Source organism: Brachycentrus maculatus, unplaced genomic scaffold (genome assembly GCF_059751285.1).
Source record: "Brachycentrus maculatus isolate JH-2025_06_01 unplaced genomic scaffold, ASM5975128v1 h1tg000034l, whole genome shotgun sequence".
Taxonomy (NCBI): Eukaryota; Metazoa; Arthropoda; class Insecta; order Trichoptera; family Brachycentridae; genus Brachycentrus; species Brachycentrus maculatus.
This window is the reverse complement of record NW_028280788.1, coordinates 517,419-541,494: the sequence shown is the minus strand read 5'-3', so window position 1 is coordinate 541,494 and position 24,076 is coordinate 517,419. Positions and strand designations below refer to the sequence as shown.

Below are 24,076 nucleotides of genomic sequence, written 5' to 3'. Positions count from 1 at the left end.
GATTAGCCGAATAATTGGCTGACATAGGGCGACTGTCCACTACCCGGAATTTGACCGTCCGGCAGTCCGGTTTTGAAAAATGAAAGCGACTACGACAGTTTAGCGTGATCGAATTTACGCGCAACGTGTTCACGCACCAATCCGAAAAGAGATGGACAAAAGCACAAGTCAATCGTCGTTTTAAAACGTTAACTGACGTGCCGGATGGTAAAATTCTGTGTAATTTCGTGTAGTGGACAAACGCCCTTACGCTAACTAGATGCTACTTGGCGGGTATGACTTTTTACAAGATCATCAAATGTCAAGACAATATTGTTAAATTAAGACACAAAAGGGGGAAAAATGGTCTGCTCATGGAAATAAAATTCAAATAAGTGTGCAAGATACGTTTATTGAAATACCTTTTATAAAAGAAACATACATATTGTTATTGATATTACAAATATATAATTGTAAGCTCTCAGGATATTTATATTACAAATAAAGAATTTTTATTCGAACTGCTAGAAATACTAAATTCAAGAAGGAAACAAGATTACTTGTAACTTCAATAAAAAGTAGCTTTGGATACTCCAAAGGCATCATTTAATGCTAAGGCAAAATCGTTTGAGCTACTTAATAGAAAATAAATGAAAATGTGATAATTTCACAATTTTTTTTTTTTAAATTAATAATTTCATTTTAGCCATGAGGTTTCGGGTTTAATTCCCGGGGTGTCAAAATAAACAAGGTGTTTTCATTCTCGATATTGATTTAATACACCCTGTGAATCACCAAAACTGCAGGACTTTGCCTTCATGACCAAGTTATAGCATCAATTGGATGCAATTCCCAATGCACCATTGTGTGTGTACCACCAAGGTTCATCTATTTTAAATGCTAATTTATATTAAAACCTTAACCAATAATTAAAACGGAGGTCTTTAGTCCTTTAAGTATGTTTTCTTTAATTTAGTCGTCATATTTTCCTTTAATAGCAAAGAACTTTTAAAAACAGTGTACTGTTCTTATGTTTATAAACTTAAGACTACACATTTTACAGATCACTATTTGGTAATTAGATTCAGTAAACAATTGTTGCTAGACAAATTACGATCTGATTTTAAGATAGTAAAGATAGAAAACTCGTTAACGTGTAATATTGACAGTAAATGGTAATTTCCACACTATTAGTTAGAAATTCATTATATTTACTTCAGTGCTAAGATCTATAAAACATACTGCGTAATGTGCAAGGTATTTATGCTGTGATTTAACTCATTTAAAAAATATGCAACAGTATATTTGTGGTACATATCGGCACACAATCAAAAGTATACTCTCTTATATGATAAAATTATAATAACAGTGAACATGGCACAAATCCAAATATTCTTTACGAATGTCAAATTGGACCGTAAAAAAATTATCATCGTAACATTTTTGGTGCAAATGAATGCCATCAACCTTACAAAGTATCAGATGTGGTTAAAGACAGCTGTCTGACCATTCAAAAATGTCCTAAGAACACACAATGAAATATGAGTTATGGTTTTTTTTCATGTTCAACTGTATGCAAAAATAATAAATCCCAGACACAGTCAATAAAGGATGTCAGTCTGTTTCCGTAATTGACTCTTTTATTGAAACGTAATCCAGGAATAGAAACATTCAAAATTATCCAATCACATGATTGATCTCGTAATATTATCACACCCCAAAATTAATAATTTGTTTAAAATCCGAAAAGTATACAATAAAGAATAATCTACCATGTCAATTTGCTTAAATTCAAAACTTTATCATTTTCCATCAATGAAAAATCACCTTTATGATAATCGATTTATCACATCAATGGGCAGTGTTCACAAAAACATTAACAGTCATATTGACTATTCCAGGGGCAAATAAGCTTTTAAATCATCTCTGAAGTCATATGCTCCAATAAAACAATCATACCATTTATTGCAAAATCATTTAATCTCGTTTATTTGTTTTACTTATCATTTAGCTTTGTTTGTAATCCCCTAAAACCTTTTTTAATTCAAATTTGACAAAAGAGCTATTTTGGATATATTTTTAAGCGAAAATATATATATTTTTCAAGGTCACCAAAACTATTTTTGATGCACCGTTCGCATTTTAAAATTGCACAACCCTGATTTATTCATAGACCCACAAATGCAAATTTGTACTACTCACCAAAGATAAATATATGGCTCAATGAACTTTTTTTTCATTATGAGATGATCATAAAGTGCTGAATTGGATATCAAAAAAAGAAATTTTAAAAAAGGCACTGGAAAGCAATTTAAGCAAAACTTAACACAAAGAGGTGTTAATTTTCATTTTACTTTAAAAAGACTAATTTGATCCGTTTAATGATAATTCAATAAAAAATTTATCAGATTTTGAAGAAAAATGGTACGTATTCAGTATATGGTTGATAAAATTTGGATCGCAAGAAGTCATCAGCGTCACACGAAACTGTGCATTCGATACAAAAACGCCAGCTCGATCAAAACTATAAATGATTATTTAGCCTAAATGTCACTACGGGCCACTGATTGTCAGATTGCCTGACTATAAAACTGGATTGGATTCCGCACACTGTGGATATTTGATCTAAAAAAACTATTTATAAAAAGCTTCCCAGTGATGATCTATTTAAGGTAAATTATTACATATTAGGGTTTTCTATCTGTGCCGAGAGATGGTGGCTTCGTCAGGGTTAGATCCTGTTGCGGGCCGAGCCGCGGCCCCTGCCGCGCCCGCGGCCCCTAGCTCCGCCCCTGTTCTGGACAGGCGAGGCCTTCGGGGTGGTCTGGACTACTTCTGGTTCCACCGTCGGAGGCTGATAAATAAAATAAAACATATTATATTAGATTACTTACTGTTCAGAGGAAGACCGAGAAAAACATGGCAATTAATATATACATTTCAAACTATAAAAAATTTAAATTATATATATTAAAAAAACAAAATAAAATATGCGCAAGAACTATTGCTAGAGGTGTAGAAGAATCCCGCTTCAGAAAACTCCTTCAGACACATGGAACTGATCAATATCCAATGAGATATTGTTTAATCCAATGAGATATTGTTTGGACATGTAGAACGAATGAGTGAGGAAAGAACGGTAAAACAAATTTATGATCGAATGTAATTGGAAAAAGGAGCAGAGGAAGACCGAGAAAACCATGGCACGATCAGGTATGCCAAATACTTGAAAGTGGTCTGGTTAGGAGTCGTAACAATCGGCGGGTATGTATGAGGAGATGCATGAACGTGGAAGAGGCGAAGAATGTTTGCAAAGACAGAGTGGTGCGGCGTTCTATTCTCTCTGCCTACACCTGCGGACATGTTGATTTTTTTTCAAATAATTAAACACTTGTATAATACCACTTAATGAGTTTTATTTCATTACACAAGACTAGTTTAGAAAACTAACACACATTTTCACCTGTAGATGAAAACATCTGTTGGAAACTAGGCTTGTGTAATGAAATAAAACCCATTAAATGGTATTATACAAGTGTTTAATTATAAAAAAGATTACATTAGCACATCAAGTGTGACCAAAAGTTTATGAAAACCTGTAGGCATTCAACAACTGAAATACTTTAATTATCATATAAAACAAGCCACTTTTTATATCTCAACATAGATGAAGAATATGGAAGTCTGGGTATTTACAGGGTTTATGACCATCATAGGCTGGTTTAAGCACGAACGCTGTAAAGCAAATTTACACATGTGAAACATTCCAATTCTACCCATGATTGACAACCACAACTACTCAATTTTCGGAGCCCATATTCTTCTGTCCGCCTCCATGGTGTATTGGTTAATACGTTTAGCTACCGTGCTGGAGGTCCCGGGTTCGATTCCCAGGGGGGCATGGTGAAAATAAATAAATATTAGTGATTTTAAACTCTAATATTTATTTAATATTACACTGGACTGGTACCTGAAGCGCAGGAGTGATCACCTTGCCTTCATGTAAGTAAGATCAAGATAACACTGTGTCAATACGATGCGGTGCCCTATGCACCATTAGGTACGGATAAGGGATAGAGAGATATTCTTCTACATCTATGTTGAGATTTCAAAAAATGTACAAAACTCTTAAGCGGAGAAAATCCAGCGAGTGTTTTTGCCTAGAATTTTCACTCATGAATTACATGAAATTATAGTAACTTTAAACATAAAAAGTAAATCCACTCACAAGTAGGCATAGGCTATGAAACTTATAAAGTTGCCTGAGTAGGGACATGATAAATGGTGTTGCATAAGCTGTAGCTAGATTTCAGAGTCACTTGGAGGTTAGGTAATTAAAAAAAAACACAGATTTGTGAACAAGTATTCGGACACACTCAAAATGTTGTAAAACAAGCCATATATTTCGCAAAATAAATCCTGGTTTACTTAGTTGACCGGGTGCCGCATGATAGTATAATTGGAATAATTTACGTTTTGTTATGGCCGCTTGCAAATTCCCGTTTGTCTCGTGAACATTCCCCCCTTCAAGCGCTCTGTTGCACCTAGCAATGCATTCGTTGCATTCTATCCGCAATCTGAAAATTGTAGGATCCATGTTCTACAGGCGTGGTCTATGCACTTTGAACCAATTCCCCGGGATAAATTATCCAAAATCAATCTAAACTACTGATGTGATGGGATTAGTCGATTATAAATGGATCAAATGGATGGCGTTCCTTAAACCTTCAAATGATGGGACCCTTAATATTGAGGGCCCAAGAATGATGTTTTATGGCGAGGAATGCAAAGTGTTCTTTCTTGGCAAGAAATTAAAATTCAAGATGAAACCGTTAAACAAAATCCTTTCTAAAATACTTGATAAAGGAATTTTTGATGAAAAACACAGTTTTTTTACTACACATTCAAATACTTTTTTTTTTAAATAAACCAGGATTCATTCTACTTATAAATGGCGGTATGTTTTAAAATGATGAGCTACAACATTGCGAAAAGTGCATAATTCGCTTACTCCTTTCAAGAACGTCATAAATCAAAAAACTTGATTTTTCAGAGTTTTTTAAAGTTTAAAAATATAATACAATGTATTGAAAATAAATTACTAGCCACTTATTGAACTTTTTACTGTGCAACAGATCTTTTTAGGTAAAACCTGAAGGTTTTTTCTCCATTTGAAAAATATTAAGTATGTTAAAAAAGTAATTAAACAATACCTTTTCTTCAAAATGCAAAAACAACACTTTCTGCCCTGTAGCGGGTAAATATTAAGTTAAAAATATGCCTGTTTTGATGGGATATAGTACATTTTCTGGGCATTCCGAAAACATGCACAAATGAAAATTGACAATTTTCGATTTATGACGTTCTTGAAAGAAGTGAGCGAATTAAATACATGAATGATGTGTGCGGCAATCTAAGATGATATCAAGGGAATAACAAACCTCCTCCTGCATCTGTTCCACGGGAGGTGGGTCGTCTATCACGACACTATCTACAATCTCAGGCGGATTGTCGTTCACGACGCACACCTCATCCGAAGTGCCCTTGAGAAGTTCATCTTCTTCTTGGCCGTTCATCTCATTGTCGTTCACGTGAGAGTCATCTGTTTAAAAAGTGGACAGTTGAATACACAAACATCATTAACAGTAAAACCGTTTAGCGGTTATTTTGACTGATAACATTATAACTAAAAAGAAAAAATATTATTTTGGATTAAAAAATTTCAAATTTGAATAATGATATAATTAATATTTATCAAGCACTAAATTTATGACTTTCCATTTTATAACTTAAAAATAAGATCACTGTATATCTTATAATAACTTAATTATATAGTCGACTGGTTTCTTTTATTATTTTTTGACATAGATGAAGAAGAATATGGAAGTCTGGGCGTTTACGCGGCTTACAACCGTCATAGGCTGGTTTAGGTCATAACTTTACACATGTGTAACATTCACCAATTCTACGCATGATTGGCGACCACACTATTCAAATTCTTGGAACTTTTAGATACAATGATTCAAGACCTATGTTTCTCGATACATAGCTCTTGAACTCAATAGACTTCACGAGAGACATCTATGATGGGACGAGGCAAGCTTTTTATTAAGCAGAAACTCTTTCATTTGTTAGACTGGTTTCTTTTAGTCGTTTTAGTTGAAACAGACGGCTTCTTCCTCGAAAGTTATTAAAATTATTTATTATTAATTTGTCGCGGGCTTCAAAACCGGTCCACTTTAAAATTAAATTATAATAAGATTTTTAATGATTTTTTAAAAAAAGTTTTTTTGGGTTATACAAACAATGATAAACATTTATTTTTTAATTAACGTTTTGCTTAGTAAATACCACTATTTCTTAAAATCTACTGTGACACGTGTTTCGATGCATTCCGCATCATTTTCAAACACCATTTATTTTTTATTCAATATTACAAAAAAAAAACATTCTCAAACATTTAATTAACCTTCCCTTCCCGGTGTTGTGTGCCTAGTAGACATTGCTTCAAATAACCATAATATCTCTATAAATATAATAAATACAAGGCTAAGATTTTAGGTATTCCTCCATAACATATTTACGCATTGATTTAAAAAATAATATTAATAATAATCAGAATTTATCGGGTACATCTGAGGTATTATACATATAAGTGCGGGAACCCGACACTATAGTCGCATCTCACTCTTGCATACATGCACTGTGTAAGGACCTCAAAGCTCAATGTTCTCTAGCTAGCGGTCAGTTGCTCTTTAGCTCGCGACAAGAGCACGGACGGACATATGCTTGTTTCGTGAGAGTTGTCAGATTGTTTTTTTTTATGTTTTCAGCAAATAAATATAAATTATTATAATTTTTGACTTCAATTATAATTAATTAGGGGGATTAGCTATCAATGTCCGCATTTTTCCAATTTAAAATCGCTAATTTTTTATTGTGTAGTGCAGGGGTTCCCAAAGTGTGCGCCGCGGCGCCCTGGTGCGCCGTAGAAAGTCAAGAGGGACGCCGTAAGTCGATCATCTTATCATTATCCGAAACCACAAATATTCACGGGTACCTATAAAGCAACAATTTCTATTTTGAAAGCTAGCATCTTTCTACCCAACTTCTATTATTGTAGGTACCTATTTCTTTTGACTATAATATATATACAATTGTATACAGTCACATTATCTATTCCAAATAGCTTACTAAAGTAGGGCGCCGTGACAAAATACTAAACTTGGAAGTGCGCTGCGGGCTGAAAAAGATCGGGAACCCCTGGTGTAGTGACTACCCAATACCAGAACGCGCGTTTTATTTTAACACAGGAGGGGAAAAGTTAAGAATATAAATAAAGCGAGCAATTACTTCCGCCAGCATCCCCATTCTGGTAGTCGGCTCCATCGTCTTCTCCTTCACCGGCGGAGTTGACCTTGCGCCTCTTCCAGTTGCCCACTTCCTGTTCCTGTTCCTCTTCCTCTTCTTCCTTGAGCGCCCCACGTTTCAACGAGTCCTAAACAAATAACGCAACAATATAAATATTACTATCAAGATATGGAATTAAGTCTTGGGGACATTCGACGAAAACAAATTTTAAAATGGTTCAAAATCTGCAATATTCTATAATCAAAAAAATTGTGCCCAGTCATATATATAATCAAAGGGACAATCCAATCTTGATATATAAACATTTAAAATTACTGCCGGTACGTGGAATAATGTGGATGCGTATCATCGTTGAACAACAAAGTAGATAAAAATATCGAAATCCTTTAGTACACAACCATGATACACGATTTACACACAACAAAGGTTTGATAGTCCCAAGAATAAACAGTAAATATGGGAGTCAAACACTGCAATATTTCGTTCCGAACATTTTTAATTTGTTGCCGACGGATGTTAGAGGTCAAAATAAAATATGGAACAAAGGCAAAATAAAGGAATGGGTAAATGATCGAGAGTTAATTTTATGAAAATTGTAAAATGTTTTTAATCTTAATTTTTTTCTCTTTTTTGTGTCTATATTAGGTTAAAATCGTTAAAAACAATAAAAAAACATATTAAAAAAAAACTCCACCGACTAGACCCACAAGGTGGCTTGGTGGGTCTCTGCAAAAAAAAAAAAAAAAGTTCTAAATATTTACAAATTGTGATTTAAATAAATGTATAGAAATAAAATTTAAAAAAAATTAATTAAACTAAAACTGACCTTAGACTTGAAATTCCCCTTGGCATGCAGCACCCCCATGAAGGCCTTGAAGTGCTTGTAGGTGCGCGTGTGCACCTCGGCTGTCTCCTCCGAGTCAAACAGCTTCCTGCACAGCGTGCACTGCTTGCACGTGAAGTCGGTTATATAGCTGGCGCCCAGCTGCCGCTCCGGCTGGTACCGGGGCAGGTTGTCCCGCGTCATCTCCGTCAGGTCGTCGCCCTCCTGGTAGTCCAGGATCACCACGGGCCCGTCCAGCACCGGCATCTCCTCCCCCTCCGGCTTGACGTCAGCTCCCTCGGTCTTGATGTCGATCACCTCGCCGCCTTCGGTCTTGCCCTCGCCGTCGGCCCCCTCCGCACCCTCCTCTTCGGTCTTGAGGCCCGCCGTCTGGTGGTTCCTCTTGGTCCGGTTGCGGTATGCGCGCACCAGGGCCAGCTCTTCGTTCAGAGTGGACATCTGCATCACTGAAAATACATTTTGGATTGTTAACACACTATCTGCGGGCAGATTCGCACTCATAATAGAGATAAACATCTCTGAAAAGAAGTGATAACATTTAGCCATACTGTATACATTGATATGAGCTCAAAAGATGCCGAAAAAGTCACGCGTAAAAATAACTTACACGCAATTTACAATGAGTCGAGTGAAAAGGTAAAATTACCCATCCTGCCGAACACCACCAGTCGAGTGAAACGGTAAAATTACCCTTCCCGCAGATAGTGTGTAACACAGTTCGAGCAGGAAAGGTATTTCTACCCGTTGCACGGTGCGTTATATTGGCAATCTAGCGGAACTTTATTATTTTTTTCGATGGCTTATATTTTGAAAAAAATATTTTATTCCAATAGAAAACAAACCATTTTACAAAACTGTTTCATTATTTTTAAATTAAGTCATTCCGAAAAATACATAATCGTATCGGAAACCCGAGCTTCAGCGCGCCGTTGGGGGTGAGCGGTTTTAAACGAATGTGCATCAGTCGCTTGAGTCATCATATTATAAATTTGTGTTATGTATGTGTAATATTTGTTTATATTTTTATAGTATTAATTTATCAAGGTATACTGTACGTGTTTTTATTTGAGTAAATATTATTTCATTAGCCTGCAAAGTCTTGTTGAACTTATAGCTCGTAAATATAAATTATAATTGGTTTATTCCAATTATAACTAGGCTTTTAGTATGCCATACCCTAAAATACCGTACTATGACAGTATTTTTATAAAAGCTTAACTTATATTCTTATTAGCATATATAATAACTTTTTGCTTTACTTGCCATACCCATACATTTTTTTCTCAATTTCAGAATGACTACGTAAATTTCTCGTCAGGCTATTTTTGACATATGGGTCGTAGATTCGAAACGCGTGAGAGTTGAAGCCATAATTGCATATATTTTGGAGCAATTTAGTATGTTTTCAGTGTTATTTAAGATTTTGACTAGTTTTAAAACAAAAATCAGAAGTGTTTGTCAAAAAAATGGGCAAAAGTGGAATAAATCGGGTAGATCTCGAAAACAATTCTTGAGTTCAAATTCTTTATAGATTATTCAAGGAAATCTTATGTTTTCTAATATTTTTACTCAAGTTCTATCAAGTACTTTGAAAAGTAGCTCAATTTGTAAGCCTTGTAGGCCTTGAAAGGTTTTTGAATCGTGTGCATCGAAGGTCAAAAAACGAAAAATGCAAAATCATGTTAAATTAACAACCCAACAAGAGTTGTCCTTGGCCACAGTAATCAAACTGAGAAAAACTGGAAAAAGAGATTCTGCCGCCTTCATCAGAGAGTTATCTTCTGCCTTCCTAACAATAAAAAAATATTTCAATAAAAAATAAGCCGAATTATCTGCGGATTAAGCACTACCTATAAAATAATCTAAAAACCCATCAGTATGATATCATAAGGCAACAAATGATAGATATAAATAGGAAACAATATCCACCTTACTAAGCGAAAGAATCTGTGAAATTCTCCAGCAATCACCATCAACGAAATTTCAGCTGAAATTCCGCTTTAGTCACTTAACGATCATACTGGGGCGCGATTATCCAAGGTTCAAGAAGAAGTGCTTGAAACTCTTTGTTACTCGAAAAACATTAGTTAAAATAAAATTTTAAAGTAGGTCTGTCATGGTGCCGACAAAATAGGTACCGACAAAATTTTCAGAAGACCATCATACAGACAAAAAATTGTTTAGTATTACTATGATGTCAATACAAATATGTATACTTATAGTGGAACTGTTAAACACAACAAAAAATATATTTGGCAAAATCGTGCACCATTGTCGACTAGATATTGGCACCCCATTTAATTGGTTTTTATTAAAGAAACGGTGAACACAATGACTACAGAAGTTGATGAAAGAAAAAAATTTGGATGAAATTACGACACTTTCTCCAACAAAAATACTTGTGAATGAAATAAAAATGCACGTGAAGCTTACGATGAATTTTGTATGATAGACGGTAAAGTATCCGATGCCATGTGATCATGTTTATCTATTCAAACAGAACTTAAAATATGAGTTTAATGAATCAGAAGAATATTTAAATAATAGTGATTCTGAATAAAACATAACTTGAATATTCTCCATTTTCAAATAATTCCTGGCCTCATATACGAATATATACCTTTCTTTTACAAACATTGGTGATGACGTTTTATGCATATATGCATCTACAACAAATATTTAAATAATATTAATATCTGCCAAAACATTTAAGTGTAATACAAACACATTTAACTGTGACCTCTTTTCATAAAGCATGAAAGTTGTTTTAATACCCATTTTATCATATCTTTCTAGAAATACCATAAGATAAATACAAAATGTTCACTCAATCATGTATTTTATAAGTGATAGTATCCAAAAACCTACTAAAACCGGTATATTTTAAGCGTAATAATAAAGTACCCCTAGATTGCCAAAATAACGCACTGTGCGTTGGGTCGATTGATGCTTAAGGACGGGAAGGGTATTTTTACCTTCTGCGCCGGCCTCATTTCAAAATCAGAAAAGAAGAAATTACATGTTTTTATTTGAATATTGTGTACCATTCTCTTTGTTGAGGTCTTAACTATATGTACATAATTATCAAATACGTGTCGGGTCTTGAGTCAGAATTTCTCGGTTCGAATCCACTCTACCACAATTTGATACCTATTTCTAATAATGAGCTGCTTAGGCTCACAGAAATAGTATGAAATTGAGGTAAATCACAGGCGTAAAAAAAACACTCATCCGAAATGCATTGAAACACTTTAAAGGGCGAGTTGTCGGGAATGTTTTAGGCATTTTCCCGCGTTTTAAGTCTAACATCGCGGAGAGTAGGTGGGTTGGGGGTAAGTACCTTCAGGGCGGACTTCGCGGACAGTATAGACAGTAAGTATGGCGAGCTGGGGGTAGGTAGGACCTCGCGGAGAGTATAGACAAGGTGAGCTGGGGGTGGGTACCTTCGGGGTGGACCTCGGTGTCGGCGTCCTTGTGGCGCTCCTGCAGCACGCGCATGTGCTGGGGCGTGAGGCGGTGCTCCTCGAACTCGATGCGCGTGGGCATCTCCTGGCGGCAGGTGTTGCAGGCGGGGTGCAGGTAGCGCTTGAGCTTCTGGTGGCCGGCCGAGCGCCGATGCGCGCCCTCGGCCGCCACGTACAGGTCGCACATGGCGCAGAACACCTTGCGCTGCGCCTGGAACCCGCGCCGGTCCTTGCGCAGCTCCGAAATGCGCTGCTCCTGACGCATGGCGTCCGCCGTCATCTGCACATTCCATTAAAGGTGTCTCAACTTGATATCAAACAAGTATCATTCTTACTCTTTCCTTCCCGGTAATATGTATTTACTACGCTTAAACTAAATCCGGGACCTCCAGTGCGGTAGCTAAACACACTAACCATTAAACTTTTACTAACAAACTAACTAACTTACTAACCATCACCACGCCTCCCGCAGGGGTAGGCAGAGAGAATAGAACGCCACACCACTCTGTCTTTGCAAACATTCTTCGCCTCTTCCACGTTCATGCATCTCCTCATACATACCCGCCGATTGTTACAACTCCTAACCTGACCACTTTCAAGTATTTGGCATACCTGATCGTGCCATGTTTTTACATTGTTAATTTCAAATCCAATGTAGAATGGTCAATTTATATAGGAATAGGTTAAAAATACAAAAAATACAAACGTGAATAATTTGTTGGCCCGAATAGTCTTCGCGTAGGGTCTTTTGCCACTTTCCCTACAAAAGTATTTGCTTTGATTTTACTTGAATACAGTGACAGTAAACGTAACTTAAATTTTCTAAATAGAGTCAATGCGTATAGCGCAGTTACTCTTAAGTGTAAACTCGTGTCCCATCAGGAACAATTAAATGTAGAATCAGTAGAAAAACAAAAAAAAAAATTTTTGGTCCGCATAGTTAATAGTATATCAGTCATAGGTACAAATACTATAATACGTCAAGAAATCATTATATCATGATACTTGTATGGAGCTGTAATACGTACAATATACTAGCCCTTAGTTAAATCTCACACTGTTTCAAACCAATATAACCAGCGATAACATTGTCACTCATAAAACATCAAAATAATTTTAGCTTATCAATGACTTCCCGGTCAGTCGTTTTGCATTGTATATTATAAAGCTATCTCTTTCTTAGTCTATTGGATTATTAGATACGAATGATGAAAAGAGACAACTAAAATTGTCAATGTCAGTCATGGCGTGTTAAATATCACTCGGCTCAGGACTCGCTGGGTTCGGAAGTACGCAGAGATACAAAGTATCACAGATATTCCGATATCGTTTAGTAAACATCATCATCATCATCATCAAACCCTTATCCGCACCCCAATGGTGCATAGGGCAGTGTATTATATAAACACAGTGTTATCTTGATCGTTCACATGAAGGAAAGGTGATCAGCTCTCCGCTTCAGGTACCAGTCCAGGTTACCAGGTAAATAAATATTAGAGTGAAAAAATCACTTACATTTATTTGACCCCCCTGGGAATCGAACCCGGGATCTCCAGAACGGTAACCAAGCGTGCTGACCATTACACTACGGAGGCGGACAGATAATCCTTAGTAAACAGATATTGTTTTATACATTACCGTTTATTTACCGCTCTGTCAAAACCTCAAAATGAAGCGTGTATTAAGTTTGGAGATATTTTTATGTGCTTTCTGAAGCAAACAAATTAGCAGTGAACATAATGCAATGCAAACAAAAACTATCCTTCAAAACAAGCGTTTCTAATTTAAAGAAACATTTGAAATGTAAGCATTTTGAAACGGTATGCAAAATAATTTAGCGTACCGCGGCGCAAAGTACGAGATACGAGGAGCATGGTTAGCAGACTAGTATCTGGTAACAGGTAGGGTATCCTAGTATCTTGACATGGTGATATCGGTAATAGCGATATCGCTAAGTAGCAGTCTACACTGCGGACTGAGGAAACACATGACAAAAATCTCACTTCATGACTTCCCAGTATGCAGATTTTGTATGGAGGATAGCAAAACGCCAATCCACATTCTTTACAATTGTGACGCACTCGCTCACAAACGAAGTCACATCCCTGGAGGACCTCTACTGGACTCCGAGAAGGTGAAGCTCCTGCCACCAAGACAGGTTGTGAGTTACATGACTCATGTAGGTCTTGGCAGTGAGCTGTAATACAGAGGGAAGTCACAATAGACCTAATATGGTCGCAGTGACATAAGGGATGCAAGATCCCTTAACCCCCAAAGGAAAAAAAAAAAGTAGCAGTCTAATCACACCACTTGCATTGATTAGGGGCATTGCCATACCTTATAGCTCTCGCGGATCTTCTCCATCATAGCGAAGTGCGCGCGGCCCTTGATGTGGTTCTCAAAGGAGCGGCCGTCCCACATCTTCTTCTCGCAGATGTGGCAGACCAGGAAGGCGGGGCGGATGCCGTCGTAGGCCGTCGCGGCCTCCTTCTTGGTCGCGTTGCCACCCTCCTCGTCAGCGGCAGCCTCCGTCTCCTCGCCGCCCTCCTTGGGCTCGCCGTCGCCCTCCGCCGGAGCGCTAACCGCGGAAATTGATCGCAAATTAACAAATATATTCCGTGCACATCAAATGAATTTCAACCATTATCAGCAGAAAAGCTAATTGACATTGAGTTTTTGATAAACTATAATTTATATCGAAATGGCAATGTTTTACATGCAAGTATTTTATTTATTTTATATAATTTGGGCTCGCCGTCGCCCTCCGCCGGAGCGCTAACCGCGGAAATCGATCGCAAATTAACAAATATATTCCATGCACATCAAATGACTTTCAACCAATCAGCAGAAAAGCTAATTGACATGGACTTTTTGATGAACTATAATTTATATCAAAATGGCTATGTTTTACTTGCAAGTGTTATTTATTTTATATAATTCATATTTGGAGCAGTAACTTTGTGATTTTCCATTTTATAATTAAAATGTAACTTTGTTTTAAAATCACTATAAATATTTTATTTTAACTTACTTATTGTGTCTACCGGTTAGCTTCGAAACCGGTAGACATTATATTTATAGTGATTTTATAACGAAGTTACATTTTAATTATATTTATTTACTTTATTTGTTTATTTTATTTATTTAATTTTATTTGCAGGTATTTGAACACATTGTAGTAGGTCGGTTTTTTAATCAACATCAAACCTAATTAATACTACTTATATATAAATTCAGTGGGAGTATCAAATGACTTCAAACTATTATCAGCAGAAAAGCATTAATTGACATATAGGGATTTTGATGAACTATCATTTATATTGAAATGACAATGTCGTGCTTGCAAGTATGCAGGTATTTTAACACATTGTTGGCGGATGGTTTTTTTCATCAACCCCGACCCTAATTATTATACTTATTCGAATCGTATATGTATCACAAGTAACCTAAGCACAAGTAACCGCAAACCCAATTCCGATCTGTAAAATGTTTTTTGGAGTCTCTTCAGGCTACCAAAATTAAGCAAATAGAATGCTTATAAGCGTCTCCCGCTCTCTGCCAACAGTATGTAAAAGACGCTTTTAACCAGTACGAGAGTATGGACGTAAATGAACGTCAGTGCGAATTTTCCTTAAAGGAGTGTGGACGTTGATGAACGTCGAAGTCCGTCTGTCGAGTTAATATGATGTAACTTGTATAGCAATGTTATCTGTGGATATTTGTGTGTAATTTTGACATAATTGAAAAATATTTTGAATAGGCGTTTTTTTTTAAATGTTCTAACATAATTTCTATTTTCATAATAGATTGATTAAATGAAAAAAATATATATTTCATGTAAAAAGAACCTACTCCCCAGAGAAAGTCGGACATCAATTTTGTACTTCCGGAAAGGTTAAGAAAGCGTTTCCCGCAAACAATGTGTAAGTATCAATCTCTGCATCATCACAATTGTAGTTTTGACTAATATAGCAGGGGAATTATGAGAAATACAGTAATTACCCCAATCATAAAAAGTGGGTCTTGAGTGGAAAGTGCCTAATGTTTAACAAATGGTAAAATCCAGCATTATCAGCATATCATATAACAGTATTGAAGAACCGATGAAATGTATTAAAAGATGATGGTATTAAATGGTGAAATGACAGAAATTAACATTTTTTGAAATTTGTGATTACATCAATTAGCTTTTCTCCTGGCGATGACTTTAAGATTGTAAAAACGTATTCAAAAGAATTCAAAATAATCATTTCAAATTGTACAGCATCTCTTAGTTATTTTTAATACAATTACTCCATTTAAATAAAACCAAATGACTTTAAAAAAAATATTGTCTCCTGGTAAACTTTTCGCTTTTCAGTTTTGAGATTGAAGTGTTTTTTTTTTACCTTTTGATTTTAATTGATTTACTTAGATTCTAACTATTCATACATAATTTGAAAAAAAAAATTAATTTAGTTGGAGAATATGTCAGTGCGTACCAACAAAAGAATTATGAATTTTTATTATTAAAAAGTCAAGAGTCAGTGACACATCATCTTATTTTTATTACAAAATCAATATTTGTTTTATTAGTTCACGAATGACAAAATATCGAAAATAATATTTTCTCTGGGAATTAATGAATAAAAAGAAAGGTCACAGGTCTGTGACAAATGTAGTATTGAAATATTGATTTTCAAAATCTCCAAAATGTCAGATAATTAAACAAAAATAAATGCTGCAGAACCGAAAAAAAATAAGTATCCGAATGTGTTGAAAAAATTTCATGCGAGAATTTTTACGAAATTTGGAGATGTTAATTATTGAAAACATTTTTTTATTAAATGTATTGTACTGTTGTACAAAGTGCAACACTAAGTTGTTTTTTGCTTAGTACTGATTTCAAGCGACTATTTTACCTCGTAGAAACAAAAAACATCAGGTAGACTGTGAATGGGTGAAAAATCATTTCCCAACAGTTCTCAATATTTTATTTTATGAAATTACACTTTATTAGTGGAAAAATAAAATGAGAATTGTAATCGCATAAAAATCATTAATTTATCCATTTGAAATTAAATTTAATTTGGCAGAAATGCACAGCGGATAACCGTGCTGGAGAAATAGTTTGCGGCATCGATTGTAAAGTTGGTAATGCTGCGGTCGACAGTGCAGTACTTGGCAGTCGGGTTTGCACGATACGAGATGTCGGAAAAGCTGTCATTCGGACGAGTTCGGACAGTACACAGCGTGGTGATGTGAAACAGAACTCGGCGGGAATGAAGGCGACGAGGAATTTCCGGAGAGCGGAGTTACTTGATTGAAGCTTACCTCTGGGAGTCAGTTTGCTCCTCCTTAAGGACCTGCTTGTTGGCCGGCTTGGGCTTGTTATCCTGGAATTTGCGGCGGGGGGAGCCGGAAAGAGGGTGACGCATCGGCACCGGGCGTCGGTTCATACCGGGGCCTTGCCCCAAGCCGCGCATCTGCGGGGATCACACATGACATGAGGGGCCGGCCTCGCCCGAGAAGGAAACATCGCCACTCCGACACCCGCGGAAATGCGAGAAGGAAATGTTCACTCGGCTCGGGAAGCGATACAGTGGGATTACATACACTAGTGTTTATATACTTTACGAAGGGGGACATTGGGAGAGTACAATACCGCCAACTTCCGCAATGGGAACCTAACGTCTAACAGACTGTTTCAAACGTAAACTGCTGCAAACAAAACAAAAACTAACAGAACTGTTCTCACCTGACTTTCAGATTGTTTTCACATATATTTACAGTCTGTATGCAAATATGTATAATAATTTATAGATCTGGCGTTCAATTTCAAGAACTCCATTTTAATTCATATCGCTCACTCCTTTCAAGAACGTTAAAAATTTGTAAATTTTCAGTTGTGCATGGTTTCGGAATGCCTGGTAAATGCAAAAGCGGCATATTTTCAACTTAATATTTACCCGCTGCAGGGCAGAAAGCGTCGCATTTGCATTTTGAAGAAAAGGTATTGTTTAATTATTTTTTTGAAATATATTGTTTAAGTATTTTTCAAATGGAGAAAGAACCTTCAGGTTTTACCTAAAAAGATCTGTTGCACAATAAAAAGTTCAATAGGTGGCTTGATATTTTTTTTTAATACATTGTATTATATTTTTAAACTTTAAAAACGGTCTCCTGAAAAATCAAGTTTTTTGATTTATGGCGTTCTTGAAAGGAGTGAGAGATATATTAAATATTAAAATCAAACACTGATTTTTATGTCTACTAAATCATATTTTATAATTAAAAACAAATAATAATAAAAAAATTGACAATTGTTTCGCCTTATAATGGCATTTTCTTGGCCTTGTTATGACAACAATTTGAAAATGCCATAACAAGGCGAAACAATTGTCAATTGACAAATTTTATTATGTGTTTTCAATAACAAAATACAATTTAGTAGATTCTAAAAATCAGTGCTTGATTTTGATATTTAATATGTAAATGTATGGTGATCTTTTAAATTGTCAATGATTTTTGTTATAGAAGCGTAAATTTCACATTTTCGAAACCATCATTGCATACAGACTGTGCGTAAGATTAAAAGCAATAAAGAACATAAAAAATATGAACATGGAATATTTTATAATACGAAATATTAAAAATAGACTATATTAAAATATTCCTTGTCCATGGGGAAATATTAATTCCAAATAAACGGGTGGAAAGTGAATGACACTGTGAATGTGAACAGTGTCCCGTTCAAAAGGTAACTTACTACTTGCATAAACCGATTCAAATAAAAATTGACTGCACATAAGCTTTCCTAATGAGCATTTCCATGTATATTTTTTAATAGAAATAGCTTCGAAAGTATAAAAGTAATAATTACTGCATTCAGCTTAATAATTAGATTGATAGACTTTCCCCCATATGCCTAAAATGACTCGTGAGTATATTGCCAGATGAAGATCGAATAGCCGTAAAAGGCAAATCATAACTGGCGATACTCCCGGCAACAACAGTTGGCGCCCGTGAGGTGCAGTGACTGGACTAGAGATGTCGGGCAGCTTCCCGTCTACCATGCGGGCAGCACCAATCAGAGAAGAGAAGGCTAATAACCTGGGGAGATCGCCATGTCTGGAATGATCACAATCTGAGGCCATGTGTACAAAGAAGAAAGTCTATTAAAACTGGACAGTCACATATTAGGCACTTGGCAAATTTGAAAACGTTCATTCAAATTGAATGCTCATGTTTGGGAGAGATATTGATAAATATTAAAATTGCATTTACTGGTGATTTTGGATGATATTAACAATGTTAAAAAAATATACTATTATTATTGAATATTTAATTACTTAAAAACAAAAGTTATTAAAAAGCAAATCCTTCCACCTGGAATTAAATTGTTAGTTACATAATTAGTGTTTCAGATCAAATAATTCCGGAAACGTCGTGTCATTTTCTCGGTGAAAATTCCCCCTATAGTTTCACCATTGATTGCCTCCTTATATGTCCAGTAGTGAAAAATTTAAACACAAAAAACAAGACGGTCCCAAGTGCTTGAGGTTTTTTTTTAATACAAATGTTGTTTCAACTATAAAATTGTAATAAATACAACAAAAAAACTAATTTTATATGGAAACTAATAATATTATTACCCAAAAAAAACAACTAAACAAATCAAAGTTAAAAAATTAAAATGATCGGGTTCAATTCCCAGGGTGGGTGAAAAGAAATATTTGCGATTTTACACTCAAATATTTATATTATTCTCAATATTATTAATATTTAAAGCATTTACTTTGTGGTTAGTCATTTTTACTTATTTATTTAACATTACCCTGGACTGCTCACTGCCTTTGTGTTACGATAAAGATAACACAGCATCAATACGATGCATTGCCCAATGCACCATTGAGGGCGGATAAGGGTTAGAAGAAGATATATACAGGTTTAAAAAAATAATGCAATATGGATGTTCAATAATGGGCAGAACAGTGAATGTGCATAATGTGATCGCTTAAGCCAGCAGGCTTCCATCTTCTTTCATATAAGATAGATGTTTCATATCAAGTTGAGACACCGATGCACCATTGGGTGTTGATAAGGGGTAGAAGAAGAAGACATCTATCATAAATCGTTTTGCCGGACATAAGTCTGAGGGATCTTTTTTTTTTTAATTACCTAACGTCCAAGTGACTCTGAAATCTAGCTACGGCTTATGCAACACCGCTTATCATGTCCCTACTCAGGCTTCAACTTTATAAGTTTCATAGCCTATGTCTACTTGTGAGTGGATTTACTCTTTATGTTTAAAGTCACTATAATTTCATGTAATTCATGAGTGAAAATCCTAGGCAAAAACACTCGCAATTGTCTGAGGGATCACATTTCGATCGTGAAAATACACCGAGATAAAAGGGTGTCAACGGACTTTGACTTTCCGGAATCGTTTGATCTCCCTACGGCGGGCCGTGGACGGCGAGATGTGGGCGCGACCGACTCACCCGGTTGGGCCCGCGCCGGTCGGGCTGGAACCCGCCCTGGTTGAAGCCGCCGAAGTCCCGGCGCACGTTGATGTCGAGCAGCGACGGCACGGCGCCGCGCGACTGCAGCAGGTTGCTGATCAGGTTGCTGGCCAGCGCGATGGTGGTCTCGGTGGAGGCCTGGCCGGTGGGCGCGGCACCCTGCCAGGGGTTGACGCCCCCGAACTGGCCCGGGCCGCGCGGGGGCGCGCCGCCGCCGTAGCCGTCGTGCTGGAAGCGCCCGAAGTCCCCGAAGTTGCTGCGGCGGTTCTGAAACCCGCCCGACAGACGATTCCGGTTGGCCATGATTTAAACTGAAAACAAAAGATTTATTAATTGATTTGGTAGTCTTCTTCTTCTTATTATAGGCCTTGTGGCCTGTTTTAAGAGGGATTAGCTTCCTGCGACGTCGATGCCCAGCTATCAACCCATCTCTTTGGTAGTCTGCCCGGGAGTTGTCTACCATGGGGTTGGCCGTACAGTGCGATGTGCGGGAGTCTGGATGGTTCCATTCTCCTCACATGCGCATACCATTGTCTCCTTCTTTGCCTTCCCCACCTGACGACATCTTCGATCTCGCATATTTCCCTGATCCTGGCGTTTCTTATTCTATCTCAAAGACTCTTGCCTGTTTGCTTCTTAGAGTCTTCATTTCTGGCACTCTAAGCGGCAGTCACTTTGTGGTAAAATCTATTCATTTTTAATTCAGTTTTACTAGGTAAATACCATTATTTCTTAAAATCTACTGTGAAACATGTTTCGATGCATTCCGTCATTTTTAAACACTGTATATGAAGCTAAGTCTAAATTTAAGAGTTGTGTCCTTGGGACAAAGGTTGAAGAGGGGGTTGGAGTTGTTTTTTATTTTTATTTATTTTTTATTTTTAGACTAAAGCCTCCCCCCTATTGTCTTTGTTTCCACTGATAAGAAATAAAATATTTAAATCAAATAAATAAATAAAAATAAGAAACAGCTTCTACCCTCTCTTCAACCTTCAATGTCCCAAGGACCCATCTGTAGAATTATCTTCACATATGGTGTTTGAAAATGATGCGGAATGCATTGAAACACGTGTCACGGTAGATTTTAAGAAATAGTGGTATTTACTGAGTAAAACTGTAAATAAAAATGAAAACAAAATAAAAATGTGTAAGAAAACATAAGTAAATACTGCTCAATTCCTATACCGTGTCGGGTTGTGGTCCCGTGGTTAGTGTCGCGGACTCTCGAGTCTCTGTATTCGAACCCACTCTACCACAATTTGATACCTATTTCTAATAATGAGCCGCTTAGGCTCACAGTATCAATATTTCTCTTTTTATTTAAAAAAAAAAAAAAAACAAAAACAACAAAAAATACCACATACTTCTTCTTCAAATCCTAATGAAATAAATATAAACGCAAAATTGATCAGCCCTCCGCATCAAGTCCTTCGAAGGGAATATTGAATAAATATTAAGAGTGAAAAAATCACTTATATTTACTTGACCCCCTCTTGGAATGAACCCGGGACCTCCAGTATGTTAGCTGAGCGTGCTTACCATTACGCTACGGAGGCTTGATATAAGATATGTATTGTATTTTTTATTTATTATTTACTACATTCACTATCATTTTTAAGACATATAAACTGAATATGGTATAAATCCTTCTACATGATAGGCAAGGAAAATGTTCCTTGTAAAATATATTTCCTAATAAATCTTCCTTAAAAAATAAAAACTAAAAAAAGCTTAAAAAAAAAACAACTATCCTAATCAAAAATCATTTTCAATAATTTCAGTATATCTGCCAATTTCTATTTTAAGTCGATTACGGATATCAAAACGAGACTCAGCGTTAACAACACAATTTTTTGATTATTCGGAAAAATGGAGGGATCATTAATCGAAATCAAGTTATGAATATTAGTCGGCGCTGAAAAAACATACACATCTTAATAATTCCTTATAAACTAGCATATAAAATTTGAGCCTGTAGTTTCCATTTTGAACGCATGGAAACAACGCATCGGTATCGAGCGAAAAGTGCAACGCACTCGATGACAATGTCAAGGGGTCTTCACCTTGAACCTTGTCTAGACATTTCGAATATTAAATAAATTTAAATGTATTAAATGGGGAGCTTTTATATTAAGAGGAAAATGGATCGTGTAGAAAATAAATTTAAAAATATATAACTAAATTAAATATGCTGATAACATGACTTCAGCGTCTGTCCGCCATTGCAACGAAAATGTGACTCAGTAACCCTACAATGTGAAAGAGAAAAATATGTATTTCCTGTTATACAATAAATAAAACTAACAAAATCATAAAGAACGAAGTCCATTTTTAATACATAATCATAACATTGAGCGTCACAAAATGTATATCTCATTAAAATAAACTAGCAAGTCAGTGACTTCAATTCAGCACGTCAGCAGAGTACATAATAAATAATACGGTAATCTTATTTTTTGTCAGAAAATCAGTGGAAATAAATAGATCAGTTGAAAATTCTTACATGTAAATATGCGTTGAAAGAGAAATCGGCAAAATTTGAGAAATTATCGCACTAACACGGTCTGCGAGCCAAGAAGTACCCAAAAACCGGCGTCAACTCCGAAAATAAAATGGCTACTATCAAAGACAATATACCAGAAGCTGCCACTGCTAGAGACTACAGACCAAAACTATCCAAGGGTGCTTATGGTGCTTACGCTTACCGTAAAGCTTTTTTTCTCTTTCACAACAATAAAATACAAAACAAATTTCAAAATTACTTAGATGTTTATTTAAAGTATAAATAACAAGCACAAAAAATCGTAAAAAAATATGGTCTCGTCGCTTTGCGGATAACACTAAAAAAATGTATTGTCAAATAGAAGAGAATGATAAACTTATCGTTCTATTAAAATACACAGCTTCAAAAAATTTATTAACATTCAGACCGTCCATAACAAGATAACTCTGGGCCAGATTACATGACTTTCCCAATCCGAGGGGTGTCACTTCAAAGGGTGTAAATTTTTGGACGTGTTCTTTAATTCTGATCTTTCATTTCAGACCAAAATTAGTAAAGTACGTGTATTTTTGACCCAAGAATTTTATAATGCTACCCGTCAATCGGTTGATCTGGTACGATTTTTGTTTTAATATATATTCTGATCTAAAAAAATAATGAGAACGCCAGACTGGAATCAATTTTAAACGCTCAACAAGGATAATCAACCAGCGCACTTAATTTGATGAATATGCCTTCAGGCATAAAGGCGTGGAATGCTCTTACACTAGTATTTAGAAATGATGATCTTTACAACAACAAAAAAATAATAATGAATTTATTCGCTAAATGATATTTATTATTTTCTTTTTTCCATAATTAAATAACAACGAAGTACGCTTGAGGTAGTATTTAACAAATAACAACGCTTTATAAACTATCCTTAACTATTATTATGATTGGGAATGTCGGTTTTTTAAGTTTGTCTACAAATGTTTCTGGAATTAAGTTATTTCTATCAGCTTTATACTATAAATAAATGTTATATTGGATCCCCATTCACAGGCTAATGCCTTTGTGAGATTTTTTTTATATGTTTTTAATAAAAAGCAAATAAATCAAATCAAACCATTTTCCGCACCCCAATGGTGCATAGGGCACTGCATCATATAAACGCAATGTTATCTTGAGCGTTGTTATCACATGAAGGAAAGGTGGTCAGGCCTCTACTTCAGGTATCAGTCCAGGATAGTATTGAATATATATTAGAGTGAAAAATTCACCTACATTATTCTATCCCCCATGGGAATCGAACCCACGATCTCCAGAACGGTAGCCGAGCGTGCTGACCATTAATTACACTACGAAGGCGGAATATCATAAAATGATGATGATTTATTTTCAATATAAAAAAATGCACATCTTATTTATC

At 35.9% G+C, this 24,076-nt stretch overlaps 1 protein-coding gene across 2 annotated transcripts; it reads right to left on the bottom strand.

The window, feature by feature from the left end:
• Positions 1-371: 371 nt before the first annotated feature.
• Positions 372-22,786, bottom strand: Pep (Protein on ecdysone puffs). Of its 2 annotated transcripts, none has more exons than XM_088274490.1 (9): positions 22,666-22,786; positions 20,142-20,473; positions 16,972-17,123; positions 13,996-14,236; positions 11,638-11,938; positions 8,177-8,640; positions 7,333-7,477; positions 5,421-5,581; positions 372-2,833 (listed from the first exon to the last, which is right to left on the bottom strand). In XM_088274490.1, exons 2-9 carry the CDS (start codon positions 20,463-20,465, stop codon positions 2,711-2,713), a joined length of 1,911 nt encoding a protein of 636 aa, XP_088130616.1. In that variant the 5' UTR covers positions 20,466-20,473; positions 22,666-22,786; the 3' UTR covers positions 372-2,710. The 2 variants fall into 2 exon arrangements, with proteins under 2 accessions (XP_088130616.1, XP_088130625.1); XM_088274499.1 differs by having other exon boundaries at positions 22,722-22,786.
• Between the last annotated feature and the right edge of the window lie 1,290 nt (positions 22,787-24,076).